The following is a 22,181-nucleotide window of genomic DNA, read 5'->3' as shown; positions in this document are numbered from 1 at the left end:
GCAGTGAAGATGGTGTTCAGAGAATTGACAGGAATTTAACACCGGGATCTCATCTGGAGGGTGTTACAGACAGAATGAGGAAAGGCCCAGGGACAGGGAAGAAGGGGCATAACTAGGTCATAGGACTCCTGCTGTGTGCAAGTGCTCAGTGTGATGGAGGAGGAGAGGTAAGGCAAAGGCAACCTGATGAACTAAAAATCTGGGCAACCTCATGACCTGTGAGGAGGCCTTAATAGAGTCAGTTTGGGAATAGACTGTAGGATGATAACCAGAAGGTGAAGCAGTCATCTTTTCTAGACTCTCATCAGCCAGCAGAATCAGGATAACAGTCAGCCTTGGTGCACATTGGTTGCTTCCATCACTATGGTCAATCAGCTTCTAATATCTTTTTGCAGATCATATATATTTAGGGGAGTAATTTTGACCTAAAGGGGCCAAGGCAAGTTCTAAATGGAATAACAGAAATAGCAGTCTTGTGCAGCAATGTTTGTATTCACTGTTTTATTGCAATGATATATATATATCTTTCCCTATCTTGTCTTTTTAAACTGTTTTTGAAATACACACTTCTATGAGTCCCCCAGTTTAGATTTTCTCCATGAGTATGTACTAGAATATTTCATCTTATGCTCTGAAAATCTTATATTTAAATGATGGGATTTAGAGTCCTATCGAGATATATCATAGTCTGCCTTTATCATAATAATTTTCACATGTCTTTTATCTCTCTGTTATGCAGCCAACCCCAGTACACCCTCTGAAAAAAAAGAGCCGAGGAGTGTGGCCCATTTAACAGGTTTGTGTCTGGAAGGAGTGGGTGGGGACAGTAAGCCTTTGGAAAGCTGTGGACCAACTGCTAAATTTCCATTGCAGCTCTTGGAAAGTATTACTGACAACTGTAGTTATCACTCAAGACCATCCTTATCTCTTGGATCTCATGACCCTAGTCTGACAGAACTTAATGCTATGGAATTATGTATGATTTGGTCTTGCCCATGCAAAGCATACTCTTTTCAACCATTCCAAAATCTGCAGGGGGATTTGTGACATAGGTTCAACAGGAGGAGCACCAGAGGGTGAAATGGTGAACTATTTTGAGTAAGAAGAGAGTTCTGGCATTTGTGGGCTTTCAGACTAAGATTATAAAGTGAAGAAGTGGTTTGGTGTAATGTGGTATGAGCACCTCCAGTAGAAAAATAAACATAAAAAATGTGGATAAATATCACACTAAGAGGTCTACCAGCTCCTGTAATCACATGGAGACTGTAGACAAGTTCATCTGGATCCACAAACATTTATTGAGTACTTGCTGTGTGTAGGTACATTTAATACTATGTGAATACAAAGGAAGGAGATTAGCCCAAAAGAAGAGGTCAAGGAATCCAAACTAAATGAGGAGATGGACCACATAATCATGAGACTTTGTCCAGATGTTGAACTCCAGAGATCCCCTTTTTTATGGAAGAGTCCCCAAGCCCAGAAGTGTAGGAACTAGTTTAAATTATAAAGTGTTTATTACAGAGATCTGAAATTATCCTCATAATCTTCCCCGAGTTTCACCTGAGGCACATACTAACTTTGTCCCATTTATATGGATGATTAAAATGAGGTGGGGAATTTGGCAAACGTGCTGAAGAAACTCAGTGGGGGACCATGTTTTACCTCCTCAGCCACTTTTTCATCAGAAGTCATTCTGTATAGAACTTTAGTTAAGGGATGCATGTCAGGTGTGTGAGCCTTTCTGCCTGAACGTTCCTCTCTGGTCTATTACAGGGAACCCCCACTCAAGGTCCATCCCTCTGGAATGGGAAGACACATATGGAACCGCTCTGATCTCTGGAGTGAAGTATAAGAAAGGTGGCCTTGTGATCAACGAAACTGGGTTGTACTTCGTGTATTCCAAAGTATACTTCCGGGGTCAGTCTTGCAACAACCAGCCCCTAAACCACAAGGTCTATATGAGGAACTCTAAGTATCCTGAGGATCTGGTGCTAATGGAGGAGAAGAGGTTGAACTACTGCACTACTGGACAGATATGGGCCCACAGCAGCTACCTGGGGGCAGTATTCAATCTTACCAGTGCTGACCATTTATATGTCAACATATCTCAACTCTCTCTGATCAATTTTGAGGAATCTAAGACCTTTTTCGGCTTGTATAAGCTTTAAAAGAAAAAGCATTTTAAAATGATCTACTATTCTTTATCATGGGCACCAGGAATATTGTCTTGAATGAGAGTCTTCTTAAGACCTATTGAGATTAATTAAGACTACATGAGCCACAAAGACCTCATGACCGCAAGGTCCAACAGGTCAGCTATCCTTCATTTTCTCGAGGTCCATGGAGTGGTCCTTAATGCCTGCATCATGAGCCAGATGGAAGGAGGTCTGTGACTGAGGGACATAAAGCTTTGGGCTGCTGTGTGACAATGCAGAGGCACAGAGAAAGAACTGTCTGATGTTAAATGGCCAAGAGAATTTTAACCATTGAAGAAGACACCTTTACACTCACTTCCAGGGTGGGTCTACTTACTACCTCACAGAGGCCGTTTTTGAGACATAGTTGTGGTATGAATATACAAGGGTGAGAAAGGAGGCTCATTTGACTGATAAGCTAGAGACTGAAAAAAAGACAGTGTCTCATTGGCACCATCTTTACTGTTACCTAATGTTTTCTGAGCCGACCTTTGATCCTAACGGAGAAGTAAGAGGGATGTTTGAGGCACAAATCATTCTCTACATAGCATGCATACCTCCAGTGCAATGATGTCTGTGTGTTTGTATGTATGAGAGCAAACAGATTCTAAGGAGTCATATAAATAAAATATGTACATTATGGAGTACATATTAGAAACCTGTTACATTTGATGCTAGATATCTGAATGTTTCTTGGCAATAAACTCTAATAGTCTTCAAAATCTTTTATTATCAGCTACTGATGCTGTTTTTCTTTAATACAACTAGTATTTATGCTCTGAACATCCTAATGAGGAAAAGACAAATAAAATTATGTTATAGAATACAGAAATGCCTTAAGGACATAGACTTTGGAAATCAGTGAGGTGTGCTTATTGTTTCTTTTCTCCGTGGCTTCTTCATTCATAATGACTTCGGAGCATTCTGAGAAGAATTTGCAAAGGTGAGTTGAGCCGTGTAACAAATTCTCCCACCTTTGTTGATTTCCCCTCTCTTCTGTCTAGTTTCTTTCCTCTGGACTTCACCTTACCCTGAGTTTTGTTTATCAGCATTATGACCAATGGTAAGCGGACCCAACTTTTCATATACTTGATGGCAGCTCATATTTTCCTGGAGCAGAGCTATGACAAAGTGGAAAGGACATGTGCTTCATATTAAAGGCTGGAGTCGAGTCCCTGTCCTTTTTCTTAGCTCACTTTGTAGTCTTTGGTTGACCTCTGATGTGCAGAAAAGAGCTGATGTCTGTGTAACATGCGTGTGGCCTCTTTAATATGCATGTTTAATAGAGCTTTGTGTAGAATGGGAGTTTGAAGTAACAAGTGGGAGGAAAAGTTAAAAAGGAAACAGACACAGAAACATACACCAATCCATAACACTAGATACAAGAATGATATCACTAGGTATCTGATATGTCCAGGAATTAAATAGGGGAGGAAGAAGGGATAGTCCCAAGACAACAGAGCCAAGAGTTTCCTGAATGAACTGAAGGACAAAACCAAAGGCTCAGGTTGGAAGGCCTCAACTGCTCTTCCTCAGATTCTGCTGTCAACTGCTTTGGGTGGTTTGGTTCCTTCATGAAGAATGTCTGAGAGAATTTGGTCTTTTCGTTGTAGATTTGTCTTTCCAGCCACTGGGATAAAACTCTCCTTATCTTTTTTCCTTATATTTTGACCTCAACATCAAAGAAGCCTAACTCGGAGGGTCACGGGAAGTTTTCTGGATATTTTTATTTTCTTGGTCAATGGATATGTCTAGATAATCATACTGCAGCAAAGAAGAAGTAAGTATGGGGCGGAGGCATCTTGGAACTGGTGTGTGTTATAACTTAGCAATCAAACTACTCTCATTTCCATCACTCTAAGGTGACTCTGGGGTTATAGTAATAGCTCACTACACTTGAAGTATTCTGATTCTTGGCCTTTCAGTGAAGATCAAATATAGTATTAATTACAGTGAAGAGATGGTAAAAATACCTTTAGAAACCTTGAGCCATTTTTCTTTAACTTAAAATGTAAGTAATGATAAAGCCAAAACAACTTTAAATGTATTTGTTGAAAATGGGATCACCCATTGTTTCGTAACAAAAGATGATTAAAAACAAACTTGAACACAGACCTACACAGAAGTCACATCTTGTTCAGTAATTTGAGGTTTTGTTTTCTAACATCTAACAGCACACATACCCATTTTTTTCTTAGCCCCTCAGAGTGGTGGCTTTGTGTTCTCTGAAGTAGGTTTTGACTTACCACAGCTTCACAGGAAAGAGCTCTTCTGTGGCCATCATCAGAAGAGTGCCTCATCTGAGACCCTTTCAGAAGAGGGAAGTGGAGGGGGAAACCTGGCCCCTCAAAACCAAAGTAGATGTTTGCCTTTATGGGCTAAGGCTTAGACATCCTTTGGTCCTTATCAGAAGAAGTACAGAGGTTTTGTGTGTGTGTGTGTGTGTGTGTGTGTGTGTGTGTGTGTGTGTGTGTGTGTTTAAAGGTACCTGGGTAGAATTTCTACATTTCATCCTTTTCTTCCCTAATGTCATGGGTCATGAGTGATTTAGAAATAAAAAGAGAGGCAGAACACATTGTTTATGGGCTCAGCAGTGAGCCCACCTGAGAACTGCCAAGGATTCACCTGGAAACCTGCTAGACTTAGTTATATAAGTGGCTAAGCAGGCATCTTGTTTCTTAAAGTTCATTTGGAAGGCAGCAGAGTGTCATCTCAACTGTGACCTTCTCATTTGGGTCTGCTGTGACACAGTTCTCCATACTTCATCTTCAGAATAAGGCAATACAACTTTCATCCTGTCCCATTCAGAGGTTTCCTCGGAGCCATAGGGTCACCCTTTCTTCTAATTCTATAGAATGATGTGAAACACATACTCCAGTCTTCACGTTGTCTAGGACTGTCAATGAGACCCTCATTCTCTATAAATGGACAGTGCCCATTATAGCAGGTTTCCTGGCTCTCATTAGAATTCTAGCTGTGAGCACTCTCCCAGAGGACTTGCCACTCCCACAGTAAAGCAATATTTTGCCTTCAAGGCATCCCTAAAACAACGTGTATAAACAATGTGTATAAACTGAAGGTTTAGAGTAATGGTGTGTGTGTGTGTGTGTGTGTGTGTGTGTGTGTGAGAGAGAGAGAGAGAGAGAGAGAGAGAGAGAGAGAGAGAGAGAGAGAGATGCACACAGTATGTATTTGGGGGGAGGGTTTCAAGACAGGGTTTCTCTGTGTAGCCCTGGCTATTCTGGAACTCACTCTGTAGACCAGGCTGGCCTTGAACTCAGAAATTCGCCTGCCTCTGCCTTTCAAGTGCTGGGATTAAAGGCATGCACCATCACGCCCGGCCTTGTGTTTGACTTTCATTAATGGGCCTATTCTTGTGCAGCCCCAGTGCAAACATCTGCAGCTATTGTGAGTCTGTGATTGCAAGTGGCCATGTCTTACCAGATGATAACATTTTGGAGCCCTTCTTCCTAACTTCTGGCCTTTACATTCTTCCTAGTTCCTCTTTCATAATGTTCTCTGAGCCTTAAGGGCATAAATGTCTTGGTTAGGACCAAGTACCTATCCATCACTTGTTCTCCTCACTTTGTATACCTGAGTCTCTGCACTCAATACAATTCATCAAAAAGGGGGGGGGGTCTTCTCTGATTAAGGATGAGAGCAACATTTGTCTATGGATAAGATATGAATAGTTACAAGACACTTGCTGCTATGAACATTTAGCTAGACCACAATATCCAAGTTCCCCTGCTAGAGTGGTGATTTCCCACCAGCAAGGATTTTTTTTTTGACCAGATTATACCAGACATGACTTCCCTCCAGTGGAGCAAGTCTCAAATTCAATTGATGAGGTGTTTGTCGCACTTATAAGAAAAGCCACTACTACACTAGTGGGAATATCTTGCCTGGAAGTTAGCAAGTGTCTTTTTTTTTTTTAATGTCTGCCATATAAAAGACACTTGCCTAGAGGATACAATAATAGAGTCCCTTATGGAGTATATTTCATTGGCAAAGTGGAAAGCAGGCAATAAAAAATAATAAAAAATATATAGGTACATACCTGTTGTTCCTGTACTTATCAGACTAAGGTAGATAGATGGATTGCAGGTTTGAGGTCAGTCTGGGTTACATGAGTTTCTGTTCTCCAGAAGAAAGCAAACATATTTAATGCCATGAGGTAGTGTCATGAAGAAAATTAGGTAAAATGGCAGGGAGTGTGGGAGAATGGCTATTGAAAGGATGAAAAGCAGGACATACAGATGCCCAGGGCAGAGCATCTCAAGCAGAGAAGCTGCCAGTTCCGATCCTTAAGATGGAAAGTCATTAGGTTTTAGTCTAGCATAATATAGATTCATATATTGTAAACTTAATCCTTGAAGTGATAGTTTGGGGATGTGGGACCTATTAAGAGGTGACTAGGTCATAAAGCAGAGCCCTCTTGAGTGTATTGATCTTATTTTATTAATAACTAGGCTAGTAATCTGCCCACTATGTTTTTTGGCTTTGCTTTTTTTAAACACATGTTCTGGTCCTCTCGCTTTCTGCTAAGTTATGGACCAGTTCAAAGACAATCATCAAATGCTGTCACTCTGTCCTGCCCACAGTTAAACCCACATGACGCCCATAGACTTCCTAGCCCTTACATGTCCTTCATTTGTCACCTTGTAAACTATTTAAGCTGTGGTATTGTGATGTAGCAATAGAGAACAGAGTTAGGGTCATCCTATACATAGAGATCCCAGGGTCCCAGAGGTGGCCATGGATTTTCTCTAGATTCTTCCCGAGAACTATGGACTCTCCGCTTCTATCTGGACTCCCAGAGCCAACACTCTGCTGTCTCTCGCAACTCAGTTGTCCTGAGGAAAAAAGGAAAGGGATTGAATTCGGGCTGAGAAGGCCTGGGTGAGTTCAGCCACGGCCACTTGCTTAACTCTATGTGACTTTAAGTAAGTCCCACGGACGTTGTGAAATTCCTTTTCTTGGTCCTCTATAGAAATGCTGTTGCTGACATGAAAAGGAATCCTTCAGGCCTTGGAAAGGCTGCTGGAGGAGGAGCTGTGGCGCTGTTGTATTTCTCAGTAAGTTTCCTGATCACCACGCTTAGATAAATTCCTCAACAGGTGAGATGGTTTGGCAGGCAAAGGCACTTGCAAACCTAGTGACCTCAGGTCAATTCTCCAGAAAGCACATAAACGTGGGAAGAGGAAACTGACTCTATTAAGTTGTCTTCTGACCTCCACACATGTGTTGTGACATATGTGCCTATATACACATCATACGTGCACGTGCACACACAAACACACACACAGAGCATGTGCTTATACACACGTGTACAGAGACAACTAAGATTTCTTGCTCATTAATATTTTCATAAGACCCATATAAGAAAATCTCATCAACTATACAAACTACCTGTTATAAGAAACAGACAGAAAAATAATCTTCTGAAGTGTGAAAGTAAAAGAATACTATTTCATATTAACCATAGTCTTTAAAATCATTTTATTATTTGTTTTTACTTTAAGTATGTCATTATACATATAAGAGCAACTGGCTTATTCAGATTCTTTACTCATAATTGAGATATTGGATATCTTATGTGTTCATTATATACAAAGTCTACTATGATTAGCCACATTTTAATTAGCATATAAATAATGGTACTCATAACATATTCATAGATTCATATCATGTACTTCACTTATATTAATTTCCAGTTACCATCTTATGTTCCTCTCTCTCCTTTCCTGCCGGTCCCCTTAGCTCCTTCTGTTTTCTATTCATAAGTGTGTACATATATTTAAGTCTTTGTCCTCAATCTGAAATAAAACATTATAGTTGTCTATTTGACTTTCTGAGTCTGGTTTATTTTGCTTACCATGACAACCTAAAGCTGTATTCCTTTTCCTGCAGATATGATTAGCCATCTTGATGACTGTGTCTTTTCATTCTGAAATACAATTTTAAGAGATGACATTTAAATATTTAATTTCAATAACGGGACATTTAAGCTTAGTGCTACCCTTGATAGCTGCCTCCTTCATTAAACTTGGGATCACTTCAGGAGATGTGAGCTGCCAAGGGGATCCCCCTCTTTCCAGTAGCAGCCTGTCATAGAGGGACTAGAACCTCTTCGTTCTCATGTTGCAGCCCCACTTTCTGTGGGTGAACGAACCACTTCAAAGACTATGTGAAGTTTTGGTAAGAGACACGACGATGGTATCAAGTTTTAAAGTGTTCAAATACGTAAGGCATGCAAGACAAGAACCCTAGCCAATGAGACAACAGCTACTTGTTGGAGTTTCCAAGGCTTTTAATGGCATGGATAGATCTTTTGGGTTTGTTTGTTCTAGAGCTTATCCTCCATCCTGCTCCAACCCAACTCTGTTCTTGCTCCACTTCCAATCTGTAGAAGAAAATGCATACATTTTTTTTTTTTGGAAGGAGGTTCATGGAGCTATAAAGAGACTATCTCTAGCCTCAAGTAAATGGATAATATGCTAGATCTTCCCCAAAGAGATTAAAGTCTAGACTGAAGTGACCTTAGATTCATTGAGAAGAGACAACACTCTTTAGATGGTGAGAAAGAGACAGAGGTGTTAAACAGAACTCTGAAGTGTGAGCTGGAATGGAAGAATTATCTCAACCTCAGCATCCTTTTTGCGTCGTTTAGGTGGCCTTATTCTGGTTTCTACGAAATTCAGAAGACTTCTGCAGAGGTCTGGATAGGGTGATGAAAAGAAGAAACCAGCAAGGCTTGATTCTGCTGAAGCTCCCTTTAGAGTTGTGCTCTTGGGCCTTGTTGCTGACTAGGCTGGCCAGCCAGCTTTTCCAACCTGTCCAATGAATATGAAGATTGCTTCTGTTTCTAGCAGAGAATGTAACCAGGAGTCGAGGTGAGCACACAATAGATCCATGCTTGATTAGGAATGCTTTTTCTGCCTTAAAGCCAAATTTGTGTTTATGGTTCACTGAGTGGTTAAGTAGATCAACTTTTAATTGAAGAGTGATATAACATTTACCACAAGGCTTATTATGGCCCTCAAATCATGATGTATGTACATAGCAAGATTGCATTGCTTCCCTTTAAGCAAGAGTTATAGAAAGTGCCTATATTTAGGTCAGGTCATACCCATAACAACCCCCTTAGCCAAACATTACTGACTCCAGCTTGTGAGAAAGCAGAGAAGTGATAACTTCTCAATGGCCATGGAGTATCAGTTAGAACTCAAGACTAGGCTTGTCAGATCTGAAGACTGTTAGCCACATATCAGTTTGCCTTCTGTCCTCATTATAATTATCAGTATTCAGTTATTTAACGACTATTTGTTAAGTACATGCTAGGAGTCAAGCATTGTTTGGAGGGTGGAATGGCGAACATAATAATGATTATTCTTTTATTAATTTGTATCTTGGGTCCTGGGGAGCAAACCCAGCCCAGTGCATTTGCTAGGCAAGTATTCTTACCACTAAGTACACCCACAAAGTCTCATTCGTTCTTATGAAACTTATCCTTAAATGGGGTTCCAAAGCTGTGTTTTAAAAAAAAAACTAAACAAGAAAATAAACACGTAATCCCAGAAATGGTTAGGCAACAATAAGCTCTATTTTGAGAATTAAAATAGAAATAAACTAACAAGAGACTAGACGATGGCATTAGAGAAAAGACTCTGAAGGAGAAAGATAACGAGGCTGTATGTGAACACAGTCAAAATGAATGATATGGATGCATTTATACAGTTAGTATATGCTAGTGATTATAACAGAGTATCATTTAAAAAGACAGTTCAGGGATGAAGATGTAACTGAGGGGGGAGAATGCTTGCAGGAGTTGCTGTATTCCCTTCCTACCACAATAACAGAGTTATAAGATATCATAAAAAGATAACATAGCAATATAATCACTAGGTAGTGATCATTCTAGAGAGCAGGAACAGCCATTTTTGGACCTGTTTTCTTTTTTTTTTTTTGGCATTTTGGATCAAACAATACATTATGGCGGGGGACTGTACAGCACATGGCAATATGCTTTGTGCTTTGAGGAGCATCCCTGAGGATTAAGTAGCAGTGCTTCCACCTTGTCATTGGGACATCAAACATCTGTCCTGATTTCCAGACTCCCCACTGGAGGTGTCTTTCTCCTCTCTTCTCACTGAAAGCCACTAGATGATGGATCTAAAACAAGAGTGCGCTTCATGTGTAGGGTGAATAGAATAAAGAATGATGTCACTGGACTCCTGGGGATGTCAAGAGATGGATGGTGGAGAAGTAAGCAGGGTTACAGTTGAGCGGGGCTCTGGAAGCTGGGGTGAGAAGTTTCAACTTTATTGATAGGACTAGGGAAAGCTTCAGGAAGAGTCATCGATGTGGAATGGAAGAGAAATGGAAAATGTTGGTACATATTTTGAGAGCGGGGCTTTCATGTCTGATGATTAGGTGTTGGAAAGAAATGAATCAAGGATTACGCCTACCCTTTCTCTGTTTCCTTTATACCACTTACCATAATTATTTCCTAGACTTATTTTTCTATATATCTGTTTCTCCAATTAGATCCATAACTGTTTTTCTTCTGGTTCAAAGATTAAGTAAAACAATAAAAAAAAATCTCTTCTCCATGCAAACATAGCTTCCTTCATCTTAAAGACTACACAGGTCTTCACACCATCTGTCATTTCCCTAAAGGTACTTAGGTTGTTCTCAAAATTTTGTTCTCTCAAAAACTGCTGCAGTGATTATGTTTATGTGTCCATATTTCTGCTAGTCTTTCCCTAGGAAAGAAAGAATTAAAAGGACTAAGCACATACTGTCGACTCCCAACTTCTGATATGTTTGTCAAATTATTATTTAAAACGTTGTATCAGTTCATACTGTTACATCCACCACCTGAGAGTGTTTCTTCCCTATTCTGTTTCATTATAGTAAAAAAGAAGAAATTGAAACTGCCAGGTAAAATTGGAATTAGAATTTACACTTCACAAATATTTCAGAAAATTTGGATTTCTATTTTTGGTTTTTCTGGTGAATTAGCCAATATAATTTGATCTTTTAAAAAAATAGGCCATTGTGTCTTCTTCAATGGTACAACTCTTTGCATGTTAATAGAGCATATAGCCTCTGTTATATGTGTTTCAGATATTTCCTTCCAGTGTGTCATCTGTCTGTTAGTTTTTTTCCATGTAGACATGTTTAAGTTTTGGGGTTTTTCTTGTTTTTTGTTTTAATTTTATTTTATTTGTAATTCATTTTTTACACTCCATATTCCATTCCCGCCCCTCCCCATCCACCCTCCGACTGCTCCACACCCCACACCTTCTCCCTACCCCACCCCATCTCCACATGGATGCCCCACACCCAACTCAACCAGACCTCTAAATTCCCTGGGACCTTCAGTCCCTTGAGGGTTAGGTGCATCATCTCTGAATGAACACAGACCTGGAAGTCCTCTACTGCATGTGTGTTGGGAGTGTTTAAGTTTTAAAAAAATACATCTTTCCCCTTCTATAGCGCCTTTCCACTCATTCTTAGACTCACCTCATTTTATAACTATGTTTTTTTTTTTCCAATATAGAATTGTTGCTGTTTTTTAGCCCCACAATGCCTTTAAAATCTGCATGGATACGATGTGGTAGAGGAAATGAACTAGCCTTTCAGAGCACAAAACTGAACACATCAGCATCATCTTTGCATCTTTGCTGCTTTGACACAACAGCGACTTAGTCTCCCCTTCCCTTGTGCACTTTCCTTGTTTCAAGGAGAATTCGGTATAATGGTTCAACATTTATTTATATGTTTTTCTCCCCTTTGGGGGAAGTGTTCATATAGATTTTGTTTGGTTCTTAATGTTTTTATTAAGTTTTTTTTGTAGCTTTATTTTTATTATTAAACAAAAAGTCAATATAACAACAAAATCAGAACATCAAAATATCCAACCCAAGAAAAAAACAAACAAAAGCATAAAACCTCAATCAAATAAAAGCACACACAAAACAGCTGCTGGGTTCATTATCCGTAGCTCAGCTACTCCAGAAGGCGAGGCCTGTCCTGGAGTGGTTGATAGACTCAGTGTCACTCTCTTAGAGATAACTGATTTTCCCAGAAGGTTTAAATAACAGCTCAGTTGGTAATCCTTATCACAGTGGCTAGGTTTTCATTCATTCATTCACTAATTTACTTATTTCATTCCATTCATTCATTCATTCATTAAAAAATAACAAAATAAAATATATAACAAAAACTGTCACATCAAAGCTGGACAAGGCAAACAAACACACAAACAAAAAGGTTTCAAGAGAAAGCACAAGAATCAGAGATACACTCGTTCACACACTTGGGAATCCCATAAAAATCATATCTTCATAGGTCACTTTACAGGAACCTCTTATTCAACATATTCTAGACTTAAACTCTTAGATTTTCTTATTTTCCTGAGTATGCCTTCCGTGTCCTTGACCTCAGACCATCTAGTTCTGCTTCCTCAGGAGCTGGGACTTCAGTTTGCCGAGGTTACAAATGTGTAATTAAACATTAGCTGTTAGGTGAGGCGCTGGTCCTCACCAGCTGTTAGCAGGGGGCCAGCCATTTCTCACCCCCTTTGCCTTCAGGTCCAGACTTTTCATCCCTCTGCTCTTCCTTGCCTGCTCTACTGCGCTCACCAGGTTCAGAGGCTTCAGAGGGTGATGGTGGGGGATGGGGTGGAGAAAGAAGTCAGAGTCAGGCACCTCCTCAGGCCCTTTCCTTCTTGACTCGCTTCAAAGCACCAAAGCAGCTGCAGGTGACTCAGTGCTCCAGGTGTTTTCCAGAAGCCCCTGGCTATCAGTAATAAGACCCCAATCCACCACCATCCTGGCTAGTGCTGTCACCATCTCCCGTTAACTTCTCTGCTCTGTGGTCAAAAGTGCAAACATTTGTTTTGTTTTGTTTTGTTTTGTTTATTGGATATTTTATTTATTTACATTTCTAATGTCCCTCTTCCCAGTATCCCCTCCGCAAGCCCCTTATCCCCTCCCCGCCCCCCTGCTTCTATGAGGGTGCTCCCTCCCACCTACCCACTCCTGCCTCATGGCTCTAGCATCCCCCTACACTGGGGCATCGAGCCTCCGCAGGACCAAGGGCCTCCCCTCCCATTGGTGCCAGATAAGGCCATCCTCTGCTACATATGCAGCTGGAGTCATGGGTCCCTTCATGTGTGCTCTTTGGTTGGTGTTTTAGCCCCTAGGAGCACTGGCAGGTCTGGTTGGTTGATATTGTTGTTCTTTCTATGGTGTTGCAAACCTCTTCAGCTCCTTCAGCCCTTCCCCTAACTCCTCCATTGGGGTTCCCTTGCTCAGTTGGCTGTAAGCGCCAACATCTGTATTGGTCAGGCTCTGGGGGAGCCTCTCAGGAGACAGCTATACCAGGCTCCTGTCAGCAAGAGCCTTGAGGCATTAGCAACAGTGTCTGGATTTGGTGTCTGTAGATGGGATGGATCCCTAGATGGTGCAGTCTCTGGTTGGCCTTTCCTTCAGTCTCTGCTCCACTCGTTGTCCCTGCATTTCCTTTAGACAGGAGCAACTCTGGGTTAATATTTTTGTGATGGGTGGGCGACCCCATTCCTCACCCCAGGTGGAACATTTGTTATTACAAACCCTAGAGTGGTACCCTCTTTCCTAGCTCATTGAAAATATATCTTTTTAAAGCATGTTGAATTGAGAAAGACATTGAGTAAATCTTACAAAAAATTTCAAAGTATTTGGTGTGGCTAAGTCTACTGGGAGATTTTCAGGTAAGAGATGTGAGGTGACAATGTGGAAGGGAGGAAGGCAATTGCATAGGCAGTAGGGGAAAGGAAACCTGCAGTAATTTAGCACACAGTTTCTAGTGGTGGCCATTCTAATACCTACTAACCACAGCATGTTCAGCAGCCATTGCTTCAACATTATAGCTGAGCAGCTCACAGGGTAAGGCTGTTCAGGAAGGGGACTACCATGATGGATCTGCCTACAAAACATCCAGGCTCACCAGAGAGTTTTGCATCTGAAAAGACAAAGAAAGGAACAAACCTTGAACCCCATCAACCAACATAATGATGAGATTGGCATCACACAATGGTCCTTCCCCCCTCACCCCTACCCTGCAATGTTCTGGAAATGAAGCACTTCCAGGGATCTGGTGTAGCTTTTTTGGTATTGGTCACCTTGCCTTTTAGTGGACTGTAAAACCTTGACTGCGACAGTGAAATTATGTCTTCTGTTATCAGTGGTGGGAAACTGGTGTTTTCAGGGAAAATTATTCACTTATATTTGCTTTATCTTTTAAAACATATGAATGTTACTCATCACCAGTTCACAGTGACAATCATTAGAAGTATGTTCTGGAGGGTGGGGTCCTCAGAGGGTCACAGGCAGGATGCTGGTATTGGTGGCTGACATTTCACCTGTGAAATTTGAGCAACACTTCCAACCGAGCTAATGGGGACTTTTCAGAAGTTCAGTTGTCGGAAGGCCTGAGGTTGGAATTCCAGATTAGTCAGCTTGCTAAAGTTTTGTTTCTTTATAAAGATCTTAGAGCTTTACAATTTTTATCTAAGCATCTTGCATTTTAAGTTTCCTCAATGTATTCTATTCTCAGGGATTCATGCTTGTGGAAGCAGACTATAAAGACCGCAACATCAAAGGCCTCATTATCTATCTATCGGTTATTCTTCACAGGTTTAAAAAATAATCTGAATTACCATACCTGTCTCAAGCATGAAATCAACATGCAGGATGCAAGCCTTGCCCTGTGTTGACTTTGCACTTCAGAAGCTCACTGCTAATGTGAACGGAAAAGCAAGCGTAACTCCAAATTCATGGTGACTGAGTGTTTATGTTAGTTGTTAGATTTCTCTTTAAGAAGGAAATCTTACCCAGGAGTGATTTTTAACATATGTGTGTGTGTATGTGTTTGATTATGTATGTAATATATAATATATATGTATATAATATATAATTAATGCAGGTTAAACTGAAAGCACTGGCAGATGATGTGAAATTGAATAGAAACATGTAGCAGCAGGGGATGGGGAACTGGGGGTAGCCATTAGAAAGTCCCAGACTCTAGGGAATTGAGAGGCTCCCAGGAGCCAATGGTGTTGACTTTAGCCAAAATACCCAACTAAAGGGAGACAGAACCTGTAGAGAACACCTCCAGTAGATAGGCACAGCCCCTAGTTGAGGGATGGGGCCACCCATACATCTCAAAAATTTTAATCCAGAAATTTTCCTATCTAAAGGGAAGATAGGGGCAAAAATTGGAACAGAGACTGAAGCAAAGGCCATCCAGAGACCGCCCCACCTAGGGATTCATCCCATCTGCAGACACCAAATCCCTACCTACACTATTGCTGATGCCAAGAAGCACTTGCTGACAAGAGCCTGACATGGCTGTCCCCTGAGAGGTTCTACCCGCATCTGACTAATACAGATGCAGATACTCACGGTCAACCATCAGACTGAGCACAGGAACCTCAATGGAGGAGTTAGGGGAAGGAGCTGAAGGGAATTGCAACCCCATAAGAAGAACAGTATCAACTAACTGGACCTCTCAGAACTCCCAGGGACTAAACCACCAACCAAAGAGTATATATATATGAGGGAGCCAGGACCCTGGCTATATATGTAGCAGAGGATGACCTTATCTGACATCAGTGGGAAAGGGGGCTTGATGCTCCAGTGTAGGGGGATGCTAGAGGGTGAGGAAGGAGTGAGTAAATGGGTGGAGGAGCACCTTTATAGAGGCAAAGGGGAGGGGGAGGGAGGGATGGGATGTGGGGGTTGTGGAGGGGTAACCGGAAAGGTGGATATCATTTGAAATATAAATGAATAAAATGATTAATAAAAAAGTAAAAAAAAAATATGTGGTTACAGTTTACCTGTGTGTTTGAAGCTTTGAGAAAAGATGGGGGGGGCATTAAGTGGAAAAAGCAGGAGGTTGAGGACTGAACCTTGGATTATAGCAGATCCGGCAAGATAATGGACTAAAGTCCGCGAAAGAGAAAGATTAGTGTATGCAGCTGGAGAGTTGTGACGACGGTATAGCCACTTTCATGCAAAGGTCAGACAGAATTCTGAGAAGGAAGTGTCATGATGAGAATGCCTGGGGCTGAAGAGAGGCCAGCCGCCTGAGGGGGGAGTAGGAGCCATGCGACCAGGTGACGCAGACCTCGGGGTTCTACGAGATAGTTTCAGTAAGAGGGCGTAGATGGAGAATTAGTATTTAGGATTAGGAAGTGATTCTGAGGTTAGGGAGTGAGAGATAAGGACAGACTATTTCAAAATATAGACAGGAAATGAAAAGAGAAAAGAAGTCTAGAATGCCGTCACTGCGAGCCAGGAAAGAAGCTTTGGAGTTCCTCCCTGCTCCGAATCTACATTTCGTGGTATTTGTGGTATGATAAGGTTTTGTTTTTAAAGCATGCAGTTATAATTTTTGTTCTCTTATGTTCCAATGATGCTTGGTTTTGTTTACAATTTTCACGTTAAGCTTTTGCCTTCACTTTTTTTTCCTGAAAGTTGTTGCGTGAGTTGGCCTAGAACACAGACAGGGTCAGCTGACAGGACAGGTAAAGAAGAGCAGCTGAGCCCTTGCAGGCTTTTTTTTTTTTTTTTTTTTTTTTTTGCAGAGGCCAAGTGTGGAAAGGTGCCGATGACGTCAGGGGTGGGCGTGGCTGCATCACACTAGCACCCACCTCACTCACAGGAAGCCTGTCTGATCACTGACTCACTGTGTGGCCAGCTCTTCCTGTGCGGTAGTTTCCTCTCAGTAAGGTGAAAAGAACTACAAAGAGCCATGGGAACTCACACTAAACAAAATAATCTCATAACACTGGTACTGAGTGAAAAATCCTGTGTGGTTTCTATGATAATAAGCTTGGGCTAAAGTAAAACAAACAAACAAATTAACTACAAAGCTATTAAGTAAGGAACACCCAAGACCTTTGGTTACTAAAATCCTTCCTTCCTTCCTTCCTTCCTTCCTTCCTTCCTTCCTTCCTCTCTCTCTCTCTCTCTCTCTCTCTCTCTCTCTCTCTCCTTCTATCCTATCCCTCTCTCCCTTTCTTTCTTTTTTCTGAGGATTGTCACTGTAAGAAATAATTTCTTGAAGGAAAATCAGAAGTAAGCCTCAGGGTCACTCACTGCCATATGGAAATGGAATTAGAGACACATCGTTTGTACTAAGAATATTGTACTAAGGACAAATATTGGTTCTGCCATTCAAGATAACATGCACTGAATCCATACCACGAGCTGTTTTTTTGATAGTGCTCAGATTGCAGGGCTGGCAAAGGTATATTCAGCCTCAATAATCATGAGAAGGGGGAGAAAGATGCACAGCTAGTGGTGACTGTGGGAGGTGGAGGCTCTCTCTGACAGAGGTAGACAGCAGGTGCTCTGTGAACTCTGACAAACAAGCTCTGGAAGCCAGCGCAGGAAGCTGGCCGGTGCGGCAGCCTCTAGCAGAGTTGAATGAGGAGGTTCTTAGGCACAGACTGCAGGTTAGGGCTCCACTCCAGCAACACATGCCCCGCCTCAAGCCAGACTATTCAAATGACAATTTTGACTGTGGATTCATCTTTACAAATCTCAGGGACTTTCTCCAGTCAGAAGCATTGATGTTAGAATCTGTGCGGTTAAAATACTGTGCTGGCTGGTTTTGTGTCAACAAAACACACACCTAGCTAATTCTAAACACTACCCTTGGAATGTGTTTAATTTTACAAGGTGTTTTAGGAAGTGACTATGCATTTCTGTCAGGACAGAGATGTACTTCTGAATTTTTAAGTGACCTGAAATATTAACCTAGAAATTTCCTATTATCGCTCATGATATCAGGTCCTGGGTCTTTAGTAGAAGGGAACCCTGAAGGGCTTTCTTGACTTTTTTGCTCATCAAATATCCCTTGTCCATAACGTAGGTGATAGCAATGAACTTTCACTCGGTGTGCTATTTCCAAGGCAGTGAACCTCAGACATTTCCCCTGGGAATGTCACTAGAAAGCAGCTTCAGACTCAGAAATCCATTGATTGGGCCCATGGCTCGGCATTTCTAGTAATCTCCCAGGTGAAGCTGATCCTGCTTGTTGAGGATCCAACTGTGGATACTAAGATCTAGGAGACAAGGTAATACAGTCCCTTCTCCACTCTCCTAGAGCCTCATCCTTCCTCAAATTTACTCAGAACTGATGGCCAGCTACTCTTGTCTTTTATAAACCCAGGATTCCAACTGGACTGAAGAATTGCTTCCTTTGTAGCTATACTCTTGGATTATTGTTCTCTGTAATGGGTTACTAGAATAGAAAGTGAATCTACTCACTAAACAGTTTAAAGATAGGTGCTGACATGGGGACCATTCAAGGGTAAGCTTTGATTAACACCGTGACCTTGGGCAAACCACATCCCATTTAGAACCAAGGCAGCCCTGGCCTTGCTAAGTACTATATAATCTTCCCAACTAGCCCTGAGCTGGGTTATAGAGTAGAATTCCCTGTGGTACAAGGTGGTACTCTCTTTCTGGATTGGGGGTGTGGGTGAAGACTCCCTGGAAAGAAGGAGGGATATGATGGACTTGGCAGAGATATTTTAATGAAGGCCCAAGAACTGTACTGCTCTTGCACTGTTAAAGAACCAACAGACTGGCCCTTCTGTCTTCAGAACTGAGCAAGTATTTGATAGACAGAGAAGCTTAGACAACACGGTGTAAGTCAACAAATCATTTTGAAATATTATTTTGGTCAATGATGTGACTTTTCAACTCAAACAACCTTTGATATTTGGTCACTAAGGAAAAAAAAACCAAGAAATTGTTCTTCATCCTATATTGTTCTTACAAGGAAGACATGCCCATCATGCGCAGAAAAGAGAGAGAGTGTAGCACTGTTCAGAGAGATGGGCCAGAGGGTTGGCAGACTACTGTACTTTTAAGAGATTGCTCCTCCAACATTAGCCCCGTCTTCCCGGTTTAACCTGGACCCAGAAGGAAGAAGTATTTTTGTAGTGAGTCAAATGTATAAATGCTTCCAAACACTAAGATGTATGTGCCATCTTTCAACTTCTGCAGTTTAGACTTTGCATCAGGAGAAGAAACGAGAGAAACTTGGTGGATTTCCCACCTTAGAATCACTCAGGCTATTCATAGGTTAGGGGTCTGTCTGTCTGTCTGTCTGTCTGTCTATCTATCCAAAGCAGAGAAATGTGGTCACAGTGTGCCACTGCCCCAGCCTCCATAGCTCTTAGTAACCATTTGCTGCTCCTTCTAAGTATACTGTAAGTTCCCATCCAAGATGTCACTACGGGCAAACAGGCACTGTTTACCCAAAACTAGGAATTGTCACTTATCACACTCATCCCGAAGGTCTTGAGCTCCCATCCCAGTCTGTCATTCAGAGCTCTCATTCTATATTGGAAGATAAACTTTCCTTCGATCCCTGTATAAAAAGAGTCTGTGGTAGCTTTCATGTGAGCCCTCCTTGAAATGAGATGCCTCTGGCCAGGGAACTGTGGTTCTAAGAGTGGGCTTTGGTTGAGGTTTAAAGAGTTTTCATGATGACCGAAGGTGATGAGTTGGGAAGGCTTAGACCAATGTGGTAAACAGACATGGGGTGAGAGATGATTCATGCCAACATGCCCTGCTGCTATTTTACAATAGTTAGGAGAGATTATGCAAAAGTAGGAAGGCATCCAAGATTATTGGAGAAGTCAGATAGATAAGCCATCATCATCTTATTAGGCATTGGATAGAAAACATGGTTAATTTGGCCATTCTGCAGTGAACATGTATTTAAAACACCAAATTCTACACAGTAGCTTAATATGAATCTTGTCAATTAAAAACAATTACATATATTTATTAATTCTTTTGAGAATTTTGTACAGTGTTTTTTGATTGTATTCATCATCCCTCCCCCAGTTCTTTCCGGGGCCACATCCTGCTCCTTACTCAACCAACTTTGTGTCTCCACCCTCCCCACCCCCCAACACAGCTAATTCGTGCTGTTCAAATATTCTTGGATGTGTAGCCTTCCATTGAAGCATGGTTGAGTTATCACATGCTACATCTTAACTAATGTTCTCTGTCACAGCAGCTAAAAATTGTTGATAACCCCATAGCTAGAGGGTGGGGACACTTTATATCCAACTCCCTGCTTTATGATATGATTTGGTCTAGCCTGGGCTTGCACAGGTCTTGTCCATGCTGTCACAACGACTGTGAGTTCATATGTGCAGCTGTCCTACTGTGTCCAGAAGACATTTTTTTAAAGAGTATGTTTTCTGTTCTATTTATTTTGATAGATTTCTTTTTCTACCCAGTCATCTATGTATACTGTGCTCTTCATCCAATCCAGAACAGAAAGAGAAAGACAACAAAACCAAACAAAATCCTAGATTCTGTCCCCTCAATGTAGAAAATCCCACTAAATTCCAAACCAGGCATTTCATAAGCAGAGGATGCTCCCTGGAGTCCTGAAATACTTCCACGTGGTTGGTGGCTGTGTTTACTTTTCAAGGAGAATATAATCCAGACAATTGGCTTGTGCCCTATATGTGGTGAGTATTAGGAATTCGATATATTTAATAGAGAATATGAACAAAATACTTTTCCCTAAGAGGACACGTGTGATTGGTTGATTGGTTGATTGGTTAACTTTGAGGGACTGAGGATCAAACCCCGGCCTCCCACATGCTGGTCCAATGTCTTGAGGTCCATGATAGGCCTATTTACTTTTTTGAGGCACTATTTTATTGATCTGCCTAGGCTAGTCTCCTGCTCACGATTTACCGGCCTTGGCCTTTGTAAAACTTGGGTTACAGGAGAGTGCCACCATGCCCAGCTCAATCCTGTTACTTAATCGTGCCAAGTGACACACCTACATATACCCACATGTAAAGAATCTGTGTGGATTTCTGTTGTATCCTTGCTGTTGTCCCCTTCTGTGTCAAGCTGAATTCTAGGAAAGAATTCCAGTGAAAGGCCCTGAGCTGAAGTGCCTGTCTGTCTTTTGTGTCCTAGAATAAGCAGACAGTGTGACTTCCATGGAGAGAAATAACCTGAAATGGACACGTCTGGACAGTGAAGAGCAGGACAGCCTGTTGTGCCTCAGAAAAACCAAAAAATAGATAGATAAATAAATGGAAATTCATATATTACATTTTGAAACAAACAGTGTGATGATTACTGTTGATCATGTACAATCAGTGTCCAGCATTTATTTCTGCCTTAATCTATTCTAGGTCTGAGTTTAAATGCTCTATCAGAGTCTTGTGGCTTAAGAGACAAATTTTCTTTTTCTATGTTCTGTATGTGTGAGAAACAATAATAAGGCTTCAGATTATTTTCTTTGGTGAAATATTTAAACTAAAAGGTATCTATGCATATATGAAACAAAAGGAGGCACAGAGAGAAGGAGACGACTTTAGTGGTAAAAACAATGGCTGACATGGGGCCTTCATTCAATTGGATTCAGAGCGTCTCAGCAAGACCAGATTCAAATGAGCAAGGCCCTGGGTTAGCAGATCTGGAGAACAGCAATTTTTTCGCAGAGGTGTGGAACTCCGGCTCTCCTGTGGCGCTACCTGGTTCTTTCCCTGCTTCATTCCACTTCAATGTTGTTTCTTCACCATTATTTCTAAACAAGTAAGTGCTGTAAAGACTGGTGGGAACCCTCTGCTTCTTAGCAGGTAAAACTCTTCCCCTGAGTGGGAGGTGGGCATTCCCTTGCTCAGCTATGGTTTCTAAGTGAGCTGACAGGCTGGGGCACACCGAACAGCTGGAGCCTTTTCTTTTGATCTCTCCCCTTGGACGGTGTTTCCCCACCTCAGGTCTGCTGAGCACCGATTTCCACTGCAGATAGAAGACTTCTGAGCCTTGTCACCATTTTCCCCTTACTTGTCAACTTTTACTTTTTGTTTAATCAGGCAACCCCGTGGGGGTGGGCTTCATCCATTGTTCCTATGAGTGCACAGAGGTTTGCTGT

The 22,181-nt window shown here is 41.5% G+C and overlaps 1 protein-coding gene and 1 long non-coding RNA gene across 3 annotated transcripts in view; both read left to right on the top strand.

Moving 5' to 3' along the window:
- The window catches only part of Fasl (Fas ligand (TNF superfamily, member 6)), a 7,805-nt gene extending 4,752 nt beyond the window's left edge, over positions 1–3,053 (top strand). For both annotated transcript variants that reach the window (NM_001205243.1, NM_010177.4), the window contains 2 exons: positions 740–796; positions 1,774–3,053. In NM_001205243.1, the coding sequence (NP_001192172.1) occupies positions 740–793 (54 nt within the window). In that variant the 3' untranslated portion in view covers positions 794–796; positions 1,774–3,053. The remainder of the gene's footprint in view (positions 1–739; positions 797–1,773) is intronic.
- A 13,188-nt stretch (positions 3,054–16,241) lies between these two features.
- Gm31869 lies at positions 16,242–21,343 on the top strand. The gene is made up of 3 exons (XR_373651.2): positions 16,242–16,599; positions 20,500–20,754; positions 21,218–21,343. It is a non-coding gene; the product is annotated as a predicted gene, 31869 (long non-coding RNA).
- The last annotated feature ends 838 nt before the right edge of the window (positions 21,344–22,181 follow it).

Source organism: Mus musculus, chromosome 1 (assembly GCF_000001635.26).
Source record: "Mus musculus strain C57BL/6J chromosome 1, GRCm38.p6 C57BL/6J".
In the NCBI taxonomy this organism is placed as follows: domain Eukaryota; kingdom Metazoa; phylum Chordata; class Mammalia; order Rodentia; family Muridae; genus Mus; species Mus musculus.
This window is presented reverse-complemented; position numbering and strand designations above follow the sequence as displayed.